We start from the raw sequence: 23,528 nt of genomic DNA, 5'->3' as shown, positions 1-23,528 counted from the left end.
TAAGAGTTGTAGGTATATGAGTTAGCTTTCCAAATCATATTTATTCATTGTAAACGAAGTTCTAGAGAACAAGATATGCATAACTTACCAAGCACTACCCAGCTTAGAAACAGAGTTCATCACTTACATATAAAAGGAATGTCATAGCCTATCAATTTATTTTCAACATAGCTTTTCATTTATCAAGAAGAGCACCTAAGTCTACCAAGTCAAGACATGACATTCAACAATATAAGGCACTTCACATTCCATCATCTTCATTCATAAGTGTTAAGAGAGAACATATTTTTAATCACAAAATAATAATACTTTATTCAAGCTCATCTTGGGATCCCATGAACACATTTATATTCACAGCATGATTACCTTTACTTCATTAGATTCTCATTCAAATCCTTTACATCACATTCACATATATGATATCATGTCAACACTTCAATTCCTGATATAATTCCTTCAAGGCCATAATCATAATACATTCAATAAGTAAACACCTCCACCATAAGTGGATCACATATCAATCTATCACAATTCTATATCAATTCTACATTAACAATGAAGTTAGGTCAACTTACCCTTTTCCAAAGCCACAATCACCATTCCTCAATTCTTCAACAATTCTCAATAGATAAACATAGATAATAATAGAAATCAACTACTCAACTCAACCTAAGCATTTATCCATCATCATTCAATCATAAACATTCAACCCACTTCATAAGCCAAATTTAGGAAACTTGGAAAGACATGGGTTCATGGACTTTTCTTTCTTAAAACCATCAATAAACATCAATAATAACATAAATCATCATTAAAAATCATTTAATGCAAGAACCCATGCTAGAACCGAAATTAGGACTTTATTGAGTTTTTGAAGAGCTTTCAAAACACTTTGATTTGGCTCCTTGAATGGAAAAGGAATCAAGGATAAAGGATTCTCATACCTTAACCTTCATGAATCTCACGAAAATTGAAGAAGAAACACCATGAAATCCTCAACCCTAGCTCCCACTACATCTTCTTCTTTGAGTTAGAGAGAAATATAGAGAGAGGGAAGACTTTGGGATTTTGATTTTGGGAAAAGAGAGTAAATGACTTGTTAAAAGACTTAAAACTTTATATAAGTCATTTAATTAACTCTTAACCGACCCCCTAAGCCCTTAATCTAATAACTAATTAATTCTCAAAGCCCCAACTAAAAATTAAAATGTCAAAAACTAGCAGCATCTACGGACCCCAAATCTCTTTGAACTAAACTCAAAAGGCCGATTTACATTATTTAATCAAGTTACCAACTTCAATACACATGTGAGGCTCTAGTTCTTCCTATTTCATTTTTAGGGTCGTTACACACTAAAGCTCACAAAAAGTATGGAGCATGTTGTTCTCATAGTCATATGTGAACAAAGAAGTATATACAACATCATAAACCTTGATAAGATCCAAAGTCTCCTTGTAGCGGTGCATCACATCCTCTACTCATTCCAGTAACTAGGAGTGTGTAGCATACATTGCCAAAATTAGAAGAGAAAACACTTCAATTGCTAAACATCCATCAGGATGAGAAAATTTGGAAGATGATATGTCATGATGAATAACATATTTCAATAAAGGAACTTTCATACGTGTAGCCTTGCTCTAGAAGTTTCTCATGGTGTCTTTGATATTGATTTTTTACCATTCTTTAAGGAGAAGATATTCATCATACGTCCCACTAACAAGGGAGAAGGCGCCGATAGCCAAAGGTTGAACCTCCAAAAGTAGGACTTTGACATTTAGATTTTGTTGGTTGCCCACTACTTCAAAAAGAGGATGCGCCCAATCTTGGTCACAGAAGTGCATCGTGTTGCAGGATCGAAGTTGTATTGCTCTATCCAAAATCTACTAAATTAATTAAAAGGAAAAGGTCATATTCGTAAGAACATGTCCGAAGTAAATACGTTAACCCCAAATGTTTGTGGTTGTCGGAAGGCTGATTTGGAATAGAAAACTCAATGAGTACAGATTCAATCTAATCACGGTGTTCGTATATGATGTATCCCGACCAGTTTTCTTTCAACACCACAAACTACTTGTGAGTTCGTTATTCCTACGTTGAGATATGATTTTTTTGAAGCAGCACAAAGCTGGTGCGGTCAGTTCATTAGAACTGTAAGCTGATTTCAAAAAATCACCTGAGAGAACCGGGGAGTTTTTTTATCATGATTTTCAGATATGTTGTAGCTCTATTAGTCTAGTTTCTGAAAAATTAAACAGATCACGATTTAGATATTCCTAAGACGATATATGAATTTTCTACCACAGTCGTGCTAAGCTGAAGAAAGAGTGACGAAAATCAGAGTTGGGAAAAGGACGTACTTGAGAGGGGGGGCTCAATTGAACTTGAAGATGCGACAAATCGATATACAATCACCAAGGGAATGTGGGTATATATATATTTCAAAATATGGAGACATCAATTTGATTCCTATTAATTATGAAAAATTATAATGATGAAAAGTTTAGTTTCAACAAATTATGAAAATTATGGCATGTTTTCATAGGATTCAAATTATGGAAATTTTCATAGGAGTCACGTCGAGTTATAGAAATTTCATTGAAATCAAATATGAAAAATCTAGGAAACCAAAGAATTAATAATCTGTGAAGTTTTCTTTTCTTGATACCAACATGGGAAGTCTAAGAAAAAAAAGAAGGAAAAGCGGGGCTTCAACATGTTTTTTTACTTCAAGTTGCATATGTCAACTATAAAAGTTTTTTCTTTTCACTTCAAGTTGCACGAAAAAATATGGCAACTATGAAGATGTTTGATAAATAAAACACCTCCAACAGATATACGTGTGTTTGCATACCGAAATGAGGATTTTAAGTCCTTACATTTTGTTCAAGTGATCACGCAAAACCAAAGGAGGACCTACCGTGAGGGCGTTCAACATCAAGAAAAGCGACACCTAAAATTTGTGTTGAAATTATAAGTGGGATATCACCAGATCAAGCTTGCAGACGCAACTCTCATTCACCGAATTAACAACAATTATTTTAGTTGATGAACAAAATCATTAAGCTACAAAGAAATACCATGCGATAAGTCTTCATGAGCTGAAAACACTTCAAATTAAAAATGAGTTATAAGTCAAGTAATCTCTTACAAATTAGAGAATGTTGTCAGAAAGACTCTTGTATATATTGATTTGGATAACCTCAATGTATCAGCATAGTCACTTATTATGAAGTTTCAAATATTTCATGAAAGATCAACTACGTGAAAAAAAATATTTACTTCATAATTACTCCAAGTCTTGTCTTTACAAGTTAGGCATATCGAGCACCCCTACAAGCTTTGAAGCAGGGAACATTTGTAGATATTGTAGTCTTATTGATAAATTCATATTAAGTTGACAAGGCGAGCCCAACTCACAGTCTTCAAGCCCAAGGTCCTCTAAATTACTTGGACCAAAATACCCATAAAACCCTAGCCCACGCCTATATAAAGGGGTCTTCATAAAATCAGAAGGACACATAGAAATACATAGAGAATCCTTGCTCTTCACTGGTGATCTACAAGTCTTCCACATACAATGAAGTCTTCGCTCCAAGTGTTGAGCCGCAAGTATTTCATCAAATAAAAAAAACAATTGTGAAGAGAAGAATCAGGGAATTACATCTCTTTTTTCAAAGATTTACAAAGATTGCAACCTTCACACAAATTTAGATATAAATATCATTGTTTGCTTGGTATTTTTTCTTCTTGATAGCTGTATTTTAGGAACGAAACTTTAGTCGCATACATTGTTAAGTGGATATTTAAACGGCCGTGTAGTTAAAATGCTAAAGTAAGTTTTGTTGCCAAGTTCAGGGGGATTTGATGTATCTAATTTTATTTTCTTATATATATATATATATATATATATATATATATATATATTGCTTAGTTAATTTCCTTCATTCACTACTATATATTCTCTTCAAATTACACTAACATGCTTTGCTCATTTATGGCAAACAATAAACCAAATTTTTTTAAGGCCAACATTCAACAAATGCTTTTCAACACGAAATCACCATCCAATTTGATCTATAAAAAAGGAGTAGTCAAAGTAAATTTGATAGTGTAATAATATAATTGGCCAAAGACATATGCAATACACAAGGCCTTAGGTCTTAGTTTTGGGTGATTTCTAATTAATTAAGGGCATTATATATTTGTAATCTCATTCAGCAAAAGCTAAAGGTTTGAATCCATGGTTGATGCTGGCTTCCCAAATCTGGCGAACATCAATCATCTTATCTCCACACTCATGTACATTCCATCCTTCTAAGGCATGCACAATTCCTGCCACTCTTGGCGCACTCATTGCTCTTCTTGGAAGCCAATTCTGTCCACATATAATCATAGTAGTAATAGATTAGTCACAAAATGTTTAAAGTATCTAAAGTTCACCCACTATAAGAGTAACATTACAATTTTTTTTATTTTTTACACTAAATTAAAGTAACTAAATTATGTGTATAGTTCAGAAACTATAAAGGTAAATGTAAAATTTTCGGTGTCTAATTTTCTTTTACCTCATATTTTTCAGTCAGAAAGTTGACCTTCTGTTTTCTAACAAATGCATATATATAGTTTGGTTATCTATCTTTACTTGATATACAATATATTGTGATGCCAGGAAGTCAACTAATTTAAGTATTTAATTATATTTTTGAGTAGATTTATTTATTTATTTTTATTTATAATTTAAGTAGCTTTATATATTATTCTAGAATAGGGTTTTATGTTTCATAATTTAATACCGATTAGGTTAAGTTATAGTTTTTAGTTTGGAATAGGATTTAGGTCTCCTACTTTTATAAGAATTAGACTTCCTATTGTTGTAATAAGACTCCTATTTAAAGGGGTTTTGATGAATAAAAGTACGTCATTTTTTAGCAAAAAACAAGAGATTAGAGTTTTCTCTTCAATTGAACTCTACGGTTTCAGTTTCCCTTTGAAGAGCTGAAGAGATTAGAGTTCTCTCTTTTGATGAAATCTAAGGTTTCAGCCTCTCTTTAACGAGCTGATTTAGATATCATCTTGTAAATTGATCCTTCCCTAAAGATTCATAAGACAATAGTTATCTCATTTTATTGTTATAGTTAGTAACTATACCTGAAATTATTACTTAAAAGAAGAAAATCAAACCTATTAAAATGTTATGAGTGATATAGAAGAATTAATACATTAAAAAGAAAAAATAAATATTTTATTTCCTACAAACCCAGCCTAAAAGGATAAAATAATAAGAAAAAAAAAACTTATAATGTGGAACTACTTATTCTTTACAAAATAAGAAGCAAGGGATAATATGAATATGAATATTTCTATTTTCACATTTTTAACGAACCCATATCCTACTCGACCCACCAGTTTGCCTTCTCTGAGAGTAATATAGAAGAATAATTACATAAATGTTGACAAACCTCACAAGCATGCATGTTTTGAAGAGAAGGTGGAGCTAGCATTGCAGGAGGGTGATGGTAGAAGCAGTCGTGGCGAGCTTTCTTTGGAGGCAACTGTGAGAATGGGAAGAAATGTGTCCCTTTTCCTGCCTTCATTTGTTCTTCTTCTGTTAATCCATCTCCAACTACCCATATCTATTACCAACAATTCTTAATATATAAAATAAGAAAAGACTAAACTAAATTATTTTTACTTTTTTCTTGCTTAAATTATGATTTCAAACTCATGATGAAGAAATGGAAAGAAGAATGAAAAGGGAAATTTTACCTTTTGATCGAATGTGTTTGACAACACGAAATTACTCGTAGTAGCAAGTTTTAGTTTCTCGTAGTCACTTTTGTACAAAGTAGCTACCTGAAATTTTAAGAATAAGAAGATCAACTAAAAATGAGGAATTGATACAAGGACAGAATATTTTAATTGGGAAAGCAACTCATGTATAATTTAATCTCCCAAATAAGTAATAATTAGTGTATAAATTATCGAGCAAGATTAATTAATTAACATTTTATAGATCATAGAATACAAAATTGGTTAGCCAACTCAATATAAAAACTCTTCAACCAAGAATTGGTTAGCCAACTCATGAGCTTTTAAGTGAACCTGGCCACATCCAATCTGAAGATTAACTTGGTCTCAGTTAACATTATGTTCTCCAAACAAAAGTGACATAATACATGTAGGACGTCACATAGGAAACATTTGTTTACTTATTCAATTTAATGCAAGTTTAATTGTTTACTTGTACACACTCAAAATTGAAAAAACATAAATAATAGTTAAAGGGTATATTTCTATAGTATGGCAAGAGAAAATGGTTAAAAGCGTAAGTAAACCTGGATGCCCCTTTGGGAGAGAGCAGAGGCAAGAGAAAAGGCAACTTTAGTAAGATTTCCTCTGAGAAGAACTTGTGTCGTTCCTTTTGGAATGCTGTTTAGCACAACAGCAACTGCCAAGCTGCTTCCATCCACCACCTTCATCTTTAGTTTAGGGTGCCTTTCTATGTAAACTTCTCCATTTCTGTTAAGTTCCTCATCCTGTAGATTAAGCACAAAAAAACCATAACATGTCTTTTTTTCCGTGTTACTAATATCTCTTACCCGTGATTATTTTTTCGTGTGATCACACTTTATTAATTTTACGCTATCAATTCCTGTATAGAAATTAACAAATTACCCGACATCAATTCCTGTACAGAAATTAACAAATTACCCGACTCGCCAATTAAGTACTTGCCTGGTTTAAAAGGCCAAGACTCAAGACCTTGGAACCTTTTTCTTCTGCTCGTAGTACAGCATCCTCTATGAAGCTATTAATAGCTTGTGATTGCCATTTCAACAAGTACTGCAGATTAAAATAATTTTCAGCACTATTTTAATTTTAATGAATTATTATTAAAAGGAAAAAAAAGAATCTGAAGTTGAAAATCTTCGTATCATAACCTGTAAATTGTATCTTGGTATGGCCCAAGATTGGAAATTAAATTTTTCGAAGCTATTTCTCTCCAAAATGAAAATGCGTCCGTAGATACAATTGATGATCATAGTCCACAAAGTCAGTGGCCACATGAACCAGATGTACCATTTATGGTTTTCAGGCATTGAAGCCAATGACGAAAATCCTAGCCTGATATGGTAGATGGATTCTGGGGTAGTCAAATGTGTCAAATGTACCACATCAGGTGCATCCTCTTGTCTCTTTAGTGACTTTTCATATAACGAATCAGTAGACTTGTCCATCGTCCCATAGATATAGTCATAAATTGGCATAAATAGAGAATAATTTGTACGAAATTGAGTATGATGCAAGGAGTGAAACCTGATAATTCAATGTCAAAATGCATGCAGTCGTCAATTATAAGATGCTAACATGCTTAGAGATGAATAAACTAAGTAAATAATATGTTGCTTCTTTTATTAGGGGACTTTCTCTTGTATGGGCGTTGTCTCCTTTTTATTTTTGTATAGATTGTTCTAACAATATCTAATTTTATGTCTTGCTAGCGCAAATCCTCCAATAAAATAAGCAGTTAATATCAGACTTCTATAAAAATACACATGTACGATGTTTTATTTGAGGATCCAAGTAACATATATAATTAGCAAATAATATATATTTTCTATGCATGGTGTTGGAAACCATTGAATATAATTTTGTTGAAGCAATATATAAGATCCATCTGCGCGCTCTGGTTGTATTAGTGGGGTGAAGGAGAAGTGACTTACGAGGGTGTATACATAGTGTATTTGAGAGGTGGAAATATGGAGAAAATCCAGTTGGGAATGAACTCAAAGTTGCAGTGTCCCATGTTATTCATGAGATCAATATAAGTAATGTATCCAAAGAGAGAAACCAGAGAAGCAGTCCCAGTAAACACTGTTGTTAAGGTTGGAATAGCAAATAGGAGGAAATATGCTATATGCTCAGCAAATGGATGAATCACAGCTGCAAAAGAAGAAAGTTTTATGCATTATCAACACGTTATATGTGAAACGGTAAAGAGAGAGATTTTATATTATTAGAATACAATACGTACATGTGATGGGCTGGGTAACAATGGAAGAGTGATGATGAGAATGATAACGAGAATAGAGATAATGATGGTGCAATGCTCTGTGAAGCCAATAATAGAGAAATTCAACAGGACCCGCATGAAGGAATATTGATATCAACACACCATCTGATCTCCATAATGCCAAATTTGAAGCTCCACAAGTCAATGTATTGAAAACATATAACAAAATCCCGCTCAATATAATCTGATCGTCCCAGTTGTTTTCTCGGTCAACTTGATCAAATTCAATGCCTTTGTCAACAATGCGGTTATTGCCTTTCGCAGTTCGATAACGGGAGAAGCTAATCCACACCTGATTGTGAACCATTCTTGATACTAAAAAAGGCAATATGAGAAAGTTTGTCCAATCTCTCTCATATTCCTCTTTCCTTACAAAACAATACACACTCTCACAAATCCATGGACCCAAAATCACGTACTTTTATTATCACAAAAACAACCAATATTCATGTTAGTATATATTCTCATCACTCCCAATTAGTTTAATTCATATGTTTCATAATTGAAAATAATGATAACGAAAAAAAAAAATTATGATTGATACCTTGAAGTTACCAAGGTGCTTCCAAGGCCAATCAGTGAGAAATCCAGGAGTAGTAGCCATTATTGTTTCTCTAATTAGCTTAATGCAAGATGATGAGCAATTTATAGACAGACGCTTCAATTGAGAAAACTCTATGTTTGGTATATTAGGTGACAAACTTTTATTTCATTAATTAAAAAAAAAACGTAACTATCTCTTGTCGTCATTCTTCTCTATTTACCAATCTTCTCAAACTTTCTATTATTTTACTTAAAAATATAAGTTATACTACCTCCATTTTAAAATAAATGATGTTTTTATCTTTTTATTTCATTTAAAAAATAGTGGTATTTCACAAAATTAACCAGACATTGATTTTTTCTTCTTATTTTAGATAAGTGAAGTTACTATTTTTGTTGGTCAGATCTTATAATCAACTAACTAGAAATATTTATACTTCCGGCGCATTGTACTCTAACATGGGGAACTATATTCAGAGTGTCTAATTAATACTCCTCTCCATTTACATTTTTGGCCAACTATCAGTAACATTCCAACTATATCTCTAACTCTATCCTCCTTTATTGTTTATTTTCTTTTGTTGAAATCTTCTTGCATTTCTCTTATTCCATGCATGGTAGATATATAGAAGCTGCAAAAGCAATATCAAGGAAAATATAAATGGATTGTTTGTTTGTAGTTTTCTAAGCTAGTCATGCTATCTCAACATCCAGGAATAGGGGTGACAGAATTAATAATCTATATGGATGGATACCTATTAAAATTAGTCCATCTTAAATGAATTGTTGGGTTAGAAACTGATTAGGCCGTCATGCGGAAGATTACAATTGTAAATCATATAATAATAAATTAGATGACAAAAAACTTTTACTAAAAACATAATATTATTATATGAAAACTAATATAAAAGAAAAATATTAAAATTGATGAGAGAATAAATTTCCCCATAAACTAAATTATTAAACGTCTACATTGTGGATGTTATTGTCTTTTCTTTGAGGAAAAAAATAAACTTCAAATAAGGTAAGAAAATCAGGCCGAAATCCTAACAAATCTCCCCTTTTTGCTGGATTTTCTTGACAAACCTTGATCCGCCTTCTTCATATGCTTGATAATCTTGTTCTTCACAAATTTTTCATGTATCACTGTTGCTTATCATGATTTAAAAATTGATATAGGTTAAAAATTGGAGTCATGTGTTAAAAGTTATTAGCAGGGTTAAAAGTGGAGCTCATGCGTTAAAAGTAATATGCATGAGTTGAAAGAGGAGTTCATGCGTTAATTTAAAGTAAGATGTATGAGTTAAAAGTGAAGCGCATGTGTTAAAATTAAAGATGCATGAGTTAAAAGTGGAGACCGAACATTAAAGTTTGAAGGGGTTGAAAGTTGGAGCTCATGCTCTAAAGAATGACTATGAGTTGAAAATTGATTTTATTTTCAAGGATGAAGTAACTGGATATTGTTGAAAATATATTTGAAATTTTTTTTCACATGTAGTATCACAAAAATCTGCATTATCATCAAGTTGATTCCAAATTGATTTGAAACCACTTGAACATGTCTTCAATCTTGTTCAACCATTGGATCATTGAATTATGTGCTTTGATAGCACTTGTTGGGTTCGAAAGTTATTAGGGCATCATACGGAAGCTTACAATTGCAAATCATATGATAATAAATTAGATGACAAAAACTTATACTAAAAACATAATGTTAATAATGAAAACTAATATAAAAAAATATTAAAACTGATGAGAGAATAAATTTCCCCATAAACTAAACTCTTAAACGACTAAACTGTGGATGTTATTGTCTTTTCTTTTAGAAAAAAATAAATTTAAAATAAGGTAAGAAAATTAAGGCAAAATCTTAACATGAATGAATTAGGTTTTAACCTATTTAAGATGGACTAAAAATGAATAAAATCTATATTATTAATTTAAAAATGGATAGTTTAATGGGTAACAGAAGTTTATTCATAAAAGAAAGAAAAACTACATTAATAGTCTTTTTGGACCGTAGCTAGGTGGTATGGGAAAGGGGGTATTATAAAAAAAAATTGGGGCTATCGCGCGGGGGGAGTGATAGGGGCTGATAAAAAAAATTAAAAATTTTGAATTTTTTTTAAAAAAAATACATATTATTTAATTGATTTTTCCAATAAAATTTATTAACATGAATTTTATTTAAAACTAAAATTTTAAAAAAATAAAAAAGATATTATTTAAATTATTAAATAATTAAATAAGATAACAAATTAGCTCTTTAAATGTTATTTTTTTTATTTAAATTATTTAAAGATACCATTTAAATTAGTAGCCCATACGTCTCTCATTAATTTCAAATTGTTTAGGTTGTAATAAAAAATAGAAAGAAACTGGAACAGTGTACATTTGAGTTACTTATTGAAACAGGATACGTACTAATTTAAACGATGTCATTAAATAATTTAAACGGTATCTTTAAATAAAATGATATCTTTTTATTTTTTAAAATTTTAGTTTTAAATAAAAAGTTCATGTCAACAAATTTTATTTAAAAATTAATTAAATAGATTGAGTAACTTTGTAAGTAAAACACTTATAGTTGAGTGAATTTCTATGAAAAAAGCTCAGAGTTGAGCGTCTTTTGAGTTAAAAAAATCAAAGTTGAGACTTTATGTGAAAAAAACACATAATTGAGTGACTTTTGAGTTAAAAATCAAAGTTGAGTGACTTTCTGTGAAAAAATCCATAGTCGAGTGATCATCTGAAATATTATCTCTTTTTTTTGTTGGGGTGGGGCCGTGAGGGGGAGGGTGCGGCTCGGGGTTGGGTAATAAAAACAAAATTAATTTATTTTTAAAAATAAAATAAAATTAAGGGTTGGGGGTGTGGGGAGAAGGTGGGCTGGCAGGGTACAGGGGCTGCCGGGCTGGGTTGGGACTGATAAAAAAATAAATTTTCTTAAAAATAAATAAATTTGTGGGGTTAAGGGTTCAGCTGTGTATCGATCGGTTCAGTTTCTGTATTTGAAATTTATCAATCTGACATATTAGTTATCAATTTGTAGATTGTGTTAAATCGTTATAGAACCATTAAGATATTGACTTAACGGTTATTGATTTATCGGTTATTGATCGTTATCAGTCCAGTTATCAGTTAAACTGTTAAGATTAAACACAAAAAAATATCATCAAAAAAACACTTAAAAACATGGTGACAAAACAAATGAATCATGCACATAGTTAACAGATTGCATCTTAGGCAAAAACAAACATTGACACATTGTAGAATAACTAAGATTTTGAGACAACAAAAAATAAAAGTATGAAACTAAGCTCTAAGTCAATGACTTTATACATCGAATAGTATAAATATAATTATTAATTTGCTATCGGATTATTGATTAACCCGTTAAGAAAAAACTTCAAACTGTTAAAAACCGATAACCCGATAATAAAAAAAATTAAAATCATTAACGAAACTACTAAATCAATAATCCATTATTGATAAACCAATAATTTTTTTTAAGTTCGAATTATCGGTTTCGTTTTGATTTTGAACAGTCCTAGAGTGGAGTGGGATAATTTATTTTTTGTTTTTTAAGCATTTAACAGGATCCCTAGTCCCTATGATAATATAAGTATCCATTGAGTAACTTGTTTTTATCTGCTTAAATATGAGCCAAATTAAATATTTCCTTTAATTTTTATCTAGTTTTTTTTCGATCAACTCGTATTTGATTTGACCCTTTTTTTTGTCGCTTCTAATCTAAGGTGACAATTATACTATTGAGTCTGGTCCACATACTTTGAGTGCTCCAGATGAACTGGGAGTAAAGGCATTAGAAGAATTAGAAGATAGAACACACACTTTTGCAATTAGTACTTCCCACTTTTCTAACCTGTCAATTTTACTTTTACCAAAAATAGTTGAAGGTAAATTAGTGAAAATGCTCTTTTTGCTTATAATTTCTTAAGGGATATTTGAAGAGAAAAATGGATAAATAATATGGCTAAGGGGAGTAACAATTAATGGACAAATTTGATGAAAAAAATATCACTTTTATTTAATCGATGTTAATAAACACCAAAGAAAAAAATATTAGAGCTTTACTGTGTTGCGCACTGATGTACTAATCTCTTTGTTTTAATTTGCTTGATTTTTTTTCTCTATTTAAAAAGAATGGCTATTTCTCTATTTAACAATTTCTCTAATTCTAACTTTTACATGACATATTTAAGACCACAAGATTAAAATGCATTTTGATATGATTGACATATCTTTAATTTTAAACCATAAAATTAAAAAGTTTCTTTACTTTCTTAAATTCAGTATCAAGTCAAAATATGTCAAACAAATTGAAACGGAGGAAGTACTTCCGCTAGGAAACACATCCCTTAAGAAAAAGATTTTAGGACATAACTAAAAGTTAATTTTTTATCATTATCCTTTTGATTATTCTTAAACTATTCTCCTAAAAAAATTTAAAATAGTTAAAACCTCAATTAAAAAAAAAAAGTAGGAAAAAAAAAGAGTCTCGTCAATTTTCTTTAAATTTTAGAAAAAATCACTTATTTTAAACTATAAAAAAAGGTCTATAATTCCTAAATTTTGTATGGTGACAGATAGCTAGTAGCTGGGAGAAGAGTTACTTTAATATTCCTAAATTTGAATGCTGACTAGTGACTACAATTAATTGCACATCACACGCGATGACTCTTTGTGATTGTTACATAATTAGACACAGTAAATATCTCGATTGGTTATAGATGCCATTATAGTTTTGTGTAAAAAATTGGGAAGCTGATCACCAAATACAAGAATAGAAGAGCTCCTTCTTTGGTTGATCAACCACACATTTTCTTATTACAAATAATAATAAAGTGAATTTTATATATGCACACAAACTTTGAAGATAGCACCCTCTTTGGATGATAAATCATAAAATAATCACTTGTTACTAATTATAGGTTACCAACGTTAATGATATTTATCTCTTAACTATTTGTTTTTGAGAGAGACATTACTAGTGAGAATTGGTACACTAACCATGGCTAATTATTAGAGATAATTGTATTTTATGAATCCCAATAGACTCTTGTTAGATTTTAGGCAGTAAGAAAAATAATTGGGAGACCTCCCTTTAGGTTTCGTTCTATAACACTCACCTCCTCTGTAGTTTATGATATTATGTCTACCTCCCTTATTTTAATTTTCTTGTAACCGTTCTTTAAACCTATTAATAGAAATAAATTATGGCTTGACAAATTTGCCCTTCTTTATTTTAATTTCTTGATATTGATTCAAATTATTAAAAACATGACTTATTTAATAAATACTTTAAAAATAAAATAATAACACAAATAAATTAATATTATAATATATATATATATATATATTCTTTGATTTGAGTTTTAAACTCAATTTTGTCTTCTTCATTGTAGAGCATTGGTCTTACTTTGATGATGACGCTGGGGTCTTTAAGAGTTAAATTGGCTCTTTCTTGATTATTTTCCCATTTTTCTAAGGGATTTTCACCAGATGATTTTTGTAAATCTTCTTTTATCCATTCTAGATTGAGACATTTCGAATTCTTCATGAGCTATTTGTTGTACAATAATTTGTATGACTTTTGCTTTTAAGTCTCTATTTAATTTACTAATTACCTTTATTATTGTTATTGAGGTTTTTTCTTCTAAATACCATAAAGGTAAATTCATTTTATAATTATATATATATATATATATATATATATATATATATATATATATATACGCGCGCGTCCTTTTTACCAAACAAAGATACACATTTCTTCATATTGATATATTTTTAAAATATTTATTAAATAAATCATTTTTATTAATATGAAGAAATTAGTTTAAAGAGGGACAAATTTGTCAAATCTAATTTATATTAATTTTAAATAAATTTAAAGAATGGTAACAAAAATATTAAAATAAGAGAGGTAGGCGTAATCTCGTAACCACAGGGAAAGTGAGTGTTATAGAGTGAAATTCGAGGGAGGTCTCTGAAATTATCCCAGTAATTTTGTTTTTCCAAAACCAAGAGTAACTTATAAGTAGACGTTCATAGACGGAATCTTAAATGCATCACTTCACATGAAATGCATGTTATCTATCTTAGTGGATTTTTTATCTAAATTTTCACTTTATTGATGAGGATTTGATTTTCCACTTTATAATTCATTCCCTTTCCCTACCCCTATTTTTAGTAAAAAAAAAAAGGTTCAAGTGTCTCTTCACAAAAGGTGGTGACTAAGTGGACTATCGAATGTTTAGTACGGAGTATAAGAATAATATCGAATAAAGTGTATTAGTAATGCATGTACTAGTATTGCTTGCATTAGTTATACTAAAATAATTGCATAACTTCTATAAAAAATGTTTGATAACTAAAACACTCCTTACACTCTTTATCTTTGTGAAATGGAAAGTATCTTGTGAGGGATTTGATGATAGTTATGTCAATAATCAATCTAATGCAGGTAATGAAATCATTTGTATTACTAACACATGAAAATTCATGGTATTAATAATACACATTTCAATACATAATAGAATGTATAACTATATAATGCACAAAGATTAGTTTTACATAGGTTAAAGAAAGTGTATCAAATAATGTATTAATAATAACAAAGCTCCTCTAACATACATTATTATTTTTAATACGCTCTAACAAACGATCCTCCGAAAACATGTGACCTAAAAATGAGCATTAGTGTAATGACCCTACATGTCATTTCTTTGTTAATGCCTTCCGTTCTTTGTTTAGAGCATTCCTATAGTGAACCCAATTCATTTATGACTTGCTGAGACTGATAGTTCGGTCTCCTGGTCGTACATTTGATTTTATGCGAATATCTGTGTTTTGGAGCTTTTGAACCTTGAACGATTGGTTTCGATTAAAAGTTCAAGTTCACGAACTCAAAATCTAATTTTGACAATTTCATCAGCTCCGAAAAGGTCATTTTGGCTAGCAACATGATCGACATGGCTCCTGCGAATTTCGATTTGAGTTTGTGCGATTCGGTGTTTTAACTTTAAATTTTGGCCTAAATTTGACCTTGATCAACATTCTTGGTAAACGTGACCAGATAAAATTTTCTTTATTGTTTTGCTGCGAAATATCGAATTTGGTCTAGAATGACCCTTCGTGTGGATTTTGGGGCTCCTCGGCTAATTTTGAGCTGCCTTGTGAATTCTTGCTTACAATAAAGTTTGGGCGTGAAACTCACTTTTTATCAGATTACCTCGGTTGGAAGTTAAGACTTCTCCATTGAGTCCAGAATATTGAATTTGGTAGGGTAGCATATCTCACTTGCGTGTACGGGGTTCCGAACGTATTTCGAATACTAATGACGGAGCCAAAAATTTTATCAAGGCTGTCCAAGAATAATAGTGTGTGGTTGTCAAAATAAAAAAAATATTGTGCTATTTGGGGTTTGTACCTAGAACTCCTTCATTCAAATGGACACCCATTACTAGTATGCTAAAGGTATAACTTTTGTAAAAGGTTTCCAACTTTAAATATAAATCCTTAAAATGTAGAATTTGACATATATATACAACGTAATTTTCCAACGAAAGATGTCCAGTTGGACACCTTGGGGTGGCTGTAGATACGCCTCTATCATATCAGAGATTTAATAGTTGCCAAAACCAGCTGATGTGCATCAGTTAGTGCAACCTAGAAATGCCCTTCGTGTACGCAAGAGTTGGAGTCGCGTTTGCAAAGCCCACCTGTCCAGGCATTCACTTTCGCGAGGAGCCCGCCACATTTGCGAGGGTCAGACTTGTTGACCCTCCGTGTTCGTGGGAGATTGCTCCACATTCGCGATGCCTAATATTTGGGTCGGTCACAATCATGGGCCTTAGCCTTCGCGATCGTGATGCGTTATTTTATCTGGTCTTTTATTTAAAGACCATACGCGACCAACTCGAGTTGGAATATTATAATTGCAATTTCTGCTCTATTAGAGCTCCGATTTGAGTGATTCAAAGACCTGTGGGCTTATGGAAGTTGTGGCTACGTGTATGAGTGATCCAAAGTTGTTGAGAGACATCCTTTTGAGGCAATTCTTGTGTTTTTGGGAATGCATTGCTTCTTTATTGTCCTGTAGAAGTGAATTATTTTCATGTATTTTTACCCACTATTTGCAGCTCCGAATTGTGATCCATTTTGGAACACAAGTTTGAGGGTACTGTATTGGACCTTTTTATGGAGTTGTTTTCAGAAATTTCGACGAAGGTCCCACAATTTTCATTTTGACTCCAAAATTGATCCGTCTTCATTTTATGTGTTTTGGTCTCTAAACGACCATATTAATTTTATGATCCTATTTTGATAGTGTAGCAGCGTTCTAAGGCCGTTCAAAAATAAAAATCTCTAGAGACATGATTTTGGAGCGCGTGTGGTCGGCTTAAAGATATGCTACAACTTTCCTTCTCCTAGATTTAGCCTGAATGTGTAAATTCATGATTGAATTGAGTAAATTGGGGGCGGGTACCTAGTATTCATACTACATTGCTTAAAATCCATGGTTTAGGCTTGATTCGGTATTCTTGGGATTAGAACCATGCTAGTTGGTTTTATATGATCATCCTTATCTTGTGGTGTGGCTTGTATGTTGTTATTGTTGTATAATTGAGTAGGATTGGCCTTAGTCTAGGCTTAGAATAGTGCTTTCCATAGACTTTCAATATTTTTAGGCTTAAGGCCTTGTTTCTTCTCTGACATTGATTCAAATGGCTTAGTTCCTTGTAGAGTGTGTAACAGACTTGAGTATGATAGAATTAGCCTTAGTTAAGGTGTTTTCCTTGCTTTGGAGACCTTCGATCCACTCTCCCTCTTCTACAACCCTATTGTGATAGTTGAGGTTACACGCTTGGCTATGCGACTTAGGATTGGAGTTGGTTTGAGCTTGAAACGTTATACCGTTTACTTGGGAGTAGACGTCGTTCCATAGTGGTATTGTTGATCGTTGATATAAGGTTCTTTGATGGTCTTGTTGATGCCCCCGAGTTCACTCTTGCTAGTCAGACGGGTGCCTATGTGGGCTTACCTTCTAGTTATGCGAATGGTCTTGTTGATGCCTCGGGGTTCACTTTTGCTAGCTAGGCAGGTGACGCTGAGAGTTTACTGTCTGGTTGGGCGGCCCCCAAATTTAATCTTGCGAGCTAGGCGGGTTCTCCTGGGAGTTTACGAGTGGGCGGCCCCTTATTTGGGTGCCTGCGCTTAGAGTCCGTTATGTGTGGTTGGAAGCCCGACTTACCCTTCTTGGATATGGACTCGCTGTACTTTGAGTTTTACTTAAACTTGCACCCAAATGTGCCTTCTGGGCTTATAGGAGATCAAGTTAGGTTTAGTTTAGCTGTACTTCGTTCTTTATTTTTTAGTATGCTCATGTGCTTTTCTTTAAAATCCGTTTTGACCTCCGTGTGTGTCTAGATTCTATCTTTCATATCGTCTGTACCTTTCTTACTCAGTCGGCCTTTGATGCCTACTGAGTACATGTTGTTTTGATACTCATGTTACACTCTACATCTATTTCGTGATGCAGGTCCTGGTACCAGATACCAGGGTGATCGTTTGAGCTTGTTGCAGCGGGTTATTGGAGGCGAGGGTAAGCACATGGCATCCTGGACTTACCTGTCTCCTTCTGTATTTTGTATGGGTAGTCGTTTGCTTCTTATATTTTGTATAGCTAGTCGTTTGCTTTTTGAGACAAGTTTGTATTTTGGTCCGCTTTTGGGACTTGTACTCTTTTTTATTTAGAACAATTTTATACTACTGACTTTCAGGTTCTGGGAGAGATCTTTATATATATATATATTAAATTGTTGATTCCGCAAACGTTCCACCCTTGTATCCATTATTTGTTGTTTTGGGTCAAAGATTGACTTACTTACTGGTGGATTATAATAGGTGTCATCATGACTCATGAAATCAGGTCGTGACAATTAATGAAAAAGACTTCGGCGTGCAACGTAAGGAAGAAAATAAGTTATTACTTTCATAAACAATAAATTAGGACAATCTACTACCATTTTACAAAGTACAATGAAGATCTCACACTAATCGAAAAAAGCAGTAACCGTGATCAACGAACAAGAGTTGTTTTGTCGATCAATCATGAGTCAAGTAAAAGAAAGAAATGTCAATTAAGGAAAGACATAAAGGCAGGAAAACCAGCAAATGCTCAAACCTTGTTCATGGAAAGTATATTCGTATCTTTACGAGGATCAAATCCCTTGGATTGATTTCTCCACACAAGATCCTATCAAAGTACAATTAAGGATTGAACAAGTAGTATAATAATACGCTATACAAAGTTCTCTCGAAGAACTCTAGAAGAATATATTTTTGTCTCAACCATCATCATATTCTTTGTATTACTTTCAATAAGCATTGGAATATGAGGAATTTATGTGTTCTAAAAAAGAGAAGAGACAGAAATATTGTGGTTGTGATCGGACATCTAATTTTTAATCGAATTCGAAGACTTTACACCATTTTAAATTATTTCTTGTAGGTTTAGAATTTAATTATTTTAAAATTTACTTCTAGGGAATTATTTTAAAAGATTTGAAAGCTACAAAAATAAAATCACATTTAAGGATAAGTTTTGTTTAAAAAAAAAATTCAAAAGAAAGAGAACCCCAAAAAGATATGTTGCTTAATTATATCTTAATAAATAAGCTAGTAATTTTAATTTAGTTTAAATTTTATTATTCAATATTTTTATAGTCTAATTATTTTATATTTTAAAGAATAAGAAGAAAATAGAAAAAAAAATAACAATAAAGAAGAAAAACAAGAAGAAATGTAAACAAAGAAGATAAAAACAAAGAAAAAATAATTAAAAAAAAAAGAGAAAGAAAATCACACGGTACTAGGAGAGAATAAAGTGGATTTTTTAAATAAAAATTAGTCTTAATCCATTTAGATCTTTCACCCAAAAAAATCAATTCCAAACCCCATAAAACTTTATCCCCTATTATAAATCCAACTCAAAAAATGCAATTCAAAAATTTCTCAAACTCTAAAATTCTCATTCCTACACAATTCCTAATTCCTAGAAACTATATGCCTATATATATCTACCCACAAAAAAAGAACAACAAACATCCTGAAGAAAAAAAATACACACGCACGCAAAAAAAATAAATAGAGACGGTAGAAAAAAAACGGAAGAGTTAGAAAATAAAAAAATCAATCCTAAAGAGAAAACAAAAAAGAAAAATAAAAGAAGAACAACAACAAAAGAGAAAGAAAAAATTGAAAAAAAGGTAAAAAGGCAAAGATGAAGTTCAAGGTTTCTGATTGCGCTAATTTATTTTTGTGAATTAATCTTCAGAAAAGGTAACACTTGATCTTTATTATATGATTTGATTTCGAAATTACATAAGGCATGATTTTAATGTTATAAAGTTTTTGAAATATTATGTGTGTTTAATCTTGATATTATTATATTAAAATATGTATGAACTTTTTATATCATTATATTTTGAGTAAAATTGGTACATTCAGCGTATCGCCGAGTACCACCTTAGTTTGCCTTTCGAGCCATCAATTTTCTTCCTTGTACTTTCACTTTGGCGATGGTCAGCAAGGTCACCTTTCTCATTTAGCGAGTCACATTTTCTTTTGGAGTTCACCAACCTGTCTTGATAGACATAAGTGTTGTGCACTGTCACTTTGAGCGAGGTCATGCTCACTAGGCAATTCACCTTTCTTGTTTGGCGATCATCAATGTATAGTTTGCACTTCTTTCTGCATTTTTGACCATTCTTTCAAACATTCCTCCTTGCCTTGTCCATTAGCCTTCATAACTGCAAATCATCAAAATATTTTCAAAATAGGATATAATTAGATATTGAGGACACTTATTATTGAGCTAAATAGGCCTCAAATGAGTGCAAATTTACCACTCATCAACACCCAACTTAAACTTTTACTTGTCCTCAAGTAAATTAAGAACACATTTAGTCCAATAAGAGTGTCTACAATATTCAATGAGAGCTAACATGCAAGTTCAATTACAAGACTATTCTCAACAATATGCTACACTCAATCTTGATAAAAAAAATTCAAATGATGACTAGCTGATTTCAACACAAGGTCAAACTCACTTTAACATATTTTCTAATGCAAGACCATGTTTTAATAAATGCATTCAATTGCTCTCACATCAAGAACAATTTTATGCTCTCATAAAGCAAATCAACCATGAAATAAGAAATCAATACAACTCTTACTCTCTCAAAATAGAAATACATGCAAGCTTCTTCCCATAGGTTTGGCCATATTTTTCAATCATCACACAACCTAGTTCATGCAATGTAATGGGGGTGAGGGTCAAAGCATGACCAATTTTGCTCGGTGACTTCACTTTTCAAAGAATTGTTGCAATCATCTTCATCCCTTCTCAAGTTCTTTTCATTCTTTTTCATTTGAGAACTCAAATTTTGACTTTTCACTCATTTTATTTGGAATCTTTTATTTCATCACTCATATTTTTCATTTCCATATTCAAGGAATTTTCATCACAATGATCTTTTTTCTCTTTTTTAGGAGATGTTTCTTCTTTTGGTAACTGTCACGACCCAAGCCTAGGGCCTAGACGTGACATGGCGAATGAGAAACCCGAAGGAACCCCATACAAGCCTCTCAAACTTGTCATCACACTTCATCGGTCACGGAAGCACATTCAACATTAATTAACGGGAAATAGGGACTAAGGGCAAACCATTTCAAAATGACATCATAGAACAAGAGTCAAGCTCATTTACAAAATTCTTGTCCAACGCACACCTCTACATACATAGATAGGACGGGGGCCATGACATACTACCGGCTCCCCTCATAGTCAAAATACAATTGCAAGCTAAAGTCTCAAAACATAGGAATAGGAAACATAACATAGCCCTCGAATCATTGAGGACTCACCAACAAACTCGGATAAGCACCGTACTAGCCACGTGAATGGAGAGAAGGATCAAGAGTAGCTCCGGTCCCTACATGGTGACATCATGTAGGCAAAATATGCGTTAGTACTTGGAATGTACTAAGTATGCGGGGTGCAACACAACAATAGACAAGGACACAATCGAAATACAAGAAATAGTTTCATAGGCATTATGAATAACAATATGAGGATGCATGATCAAAGTGAAGTCAAAACATGTTTAAGTAAATCTATACTAATAGTAGATATCATATGTGTATGCATGATCCAACCAATCTATAACCCCAACTTAGGATGGGGGATGCCGTTCACACCCGGACACCCTGGTGGCAAGGTATAAACCCCTCACATGGTTGATGTTGGTCACACCCCAAGCATCCTAGGTGGTGAGATATAAACCTCTCACATGGTTGATGTTGGTCACACCCCAAGCATCCTAGGTGGTGAGATATAAACCTCTCACATGGTTGATGTTGGTCACACCCCAAGCATCCTAGGTGGTGAGATATAAACCTCTCACATGGTTGTCCGGTTCTTTTCCCCCGGACCGGGCATGGTCATGCAACACTTTATATAGGAAATTCCCATTAGGCTCTAATGCAATCTCACGTATGGAATGAACATATACACAAGCTTAGTTTGTCATCAACACATCTCTGGATTGCCATACATCTCATAACTCAAGCTTTAAAGCATCGATTCATCAATTCTCCATAGTTGGACATTTTGTCAAACACCTTGAAGGCATGTAATGGAATCAAAGAGCATGGAAAATAGGGTAGTAATTATGCAGCCAAACCAGTGAACAACCTACAACAACACCTTTTAACACCCACAATACCACATGAAAATCTCCACATCCATTCCAAATTTAGATTCAAGTTCTAGAGTCACAACATGCTCAAAACAATCACTTTTCATGTTTAAAATTCAATGTGCAGGAAATTATTACAAAGAACAAGACTAATTTATGAATCTTAACTTAAACCATGAATTAGTGAGTAGAATAGAGTCTAGGCACTATGGGTGGAAGGACCCATGAGTTCAACACCACATACCTTGAGTTCTTATGAAGGTCTTGAGAGTGTCTTCAATGGAAGCTTGGAACTTGGAGCAAGAGTCTCTTCAATCTTGAGGAAGGTTTTGGATTAGGGTTCTTGAGAGAACTTGAGAGAAAATGTGTCTAAGTATGGGAGAGGTGTTTTGGGAAATGTTTTAGAGATGGGAATTGAACTAATGGTATATAGGAAATAACATATGCCCTTTGGAAAAATGGTCCAACACTTAGAAAAAAAAATGAGGCGGGTGAACAGTAAAAACGCTCACTGGAAATTGCATTTCCTGCCGGACAGATTTTACGAAAATGGGCATAACTTCTTCGTCCGAACTCCGAATGAGGTGAAACGAAGTGCGTTAGGTAGCTAACTCAAAGGGCTTTCCATGGATATGTTATGGGCCACCCAATTATTTGTGTGCTAGGAGATATGACCCTCCAAAGTAGACCCTCGAAAAAGGCTTCACTTGGAAATTTCGGATTTTGATACGGTTGCTCTAAAATTTGGGTTAGACCCATTTCCCACTCAATTTGACCCCCTAAACAAGAATATGAAGTCGGATTTTCGAAAAACGAAACGGATTTTTTTTTGATATAGCTAAACAAGTTTCCGGTAACTTCCGAAGCACATTTTTAAGAACTTTTTGGGTCATTTCAATATCTCCCCCTTGGGAACATTCGTCCCCGAATGTGGAAGAGACGTACAAGGCAAGACTTAGTAAGAACATATCAGCCCCAACATGAATGCAAAAATTTTATTTAAACATCACTTCAAGATTTCAAAACTTAGTGTAAAGCATCCATAACTCATCAATTTAAACATATATGCACATTAATGATTCAGGGGCTGAAATGTAAGACTCAATGGAGTACAAAGGAC

The 23,528-nt window shown here is 32.6% G+C and overlaps 1 protein-coding gene across 1 annotated transcript; it reads right to left on the bottom strand.

Annotated features, from left to right (window-relative positions):
* Nucleotides 1–4,048: 4,048 nt before the first annotated feature.
* LOC125865565 (very-long-chain aldehyde decarbonylase CER1-like) lies at nucleotides 4,049–8,682 on the bottom strand. Its single transcript, XM_049545768.1, has 9 exons — nucleotides 8,620–8,682; nucleotides 8,037–8,493; nucleotides 7,726–7,945; nucleotides 6,943–7,318; nucleotides 6,737–6,844; nucleotides 6,337–6,537; nucleotides 5,768–5,854; nucleotides 5,461–5,634; nucleotides 4,049–4,376 (listed from the first exon to the last, which is right to left on the bottom strand). The coding sequence occupies exons 1-9, from the start codon at nucleotides 8,677–8,679 to the stop codon at nucleotides 4,212–4,214; spliced, it is 1,848 nt and encodes a 615-aa protein (XP_049401725.1). The 5' UTR covers nucleotides 8,680–8,682; the 3' UTR covers nucleotides 4,049–4,211.
* Nucleotides 8,683–23,528: the final 14,846 nt, after the last annotated feature.

This window comes from Solanum stenotomum, chromosome 5 (genome assembly GCF_019186545.1).
Source record: "Solanum stenotomum isolate F172 chromosome 5, ASM1918654v1, whole genome shotgun sequence".
Classification (NCBI taxonomy): domain Eukaryota; kingdom Viridiplantae; phylum Streptophyta; class Magnoliopsida; order Solanales; family Solanaceae; genus Solanum; species Solanum stenotomum.
The sequence above is the reverse complement of the archived record's forward strand: the minus strand, read 5'-3'. Positions and strand labels throughout refer to the sequence as shown.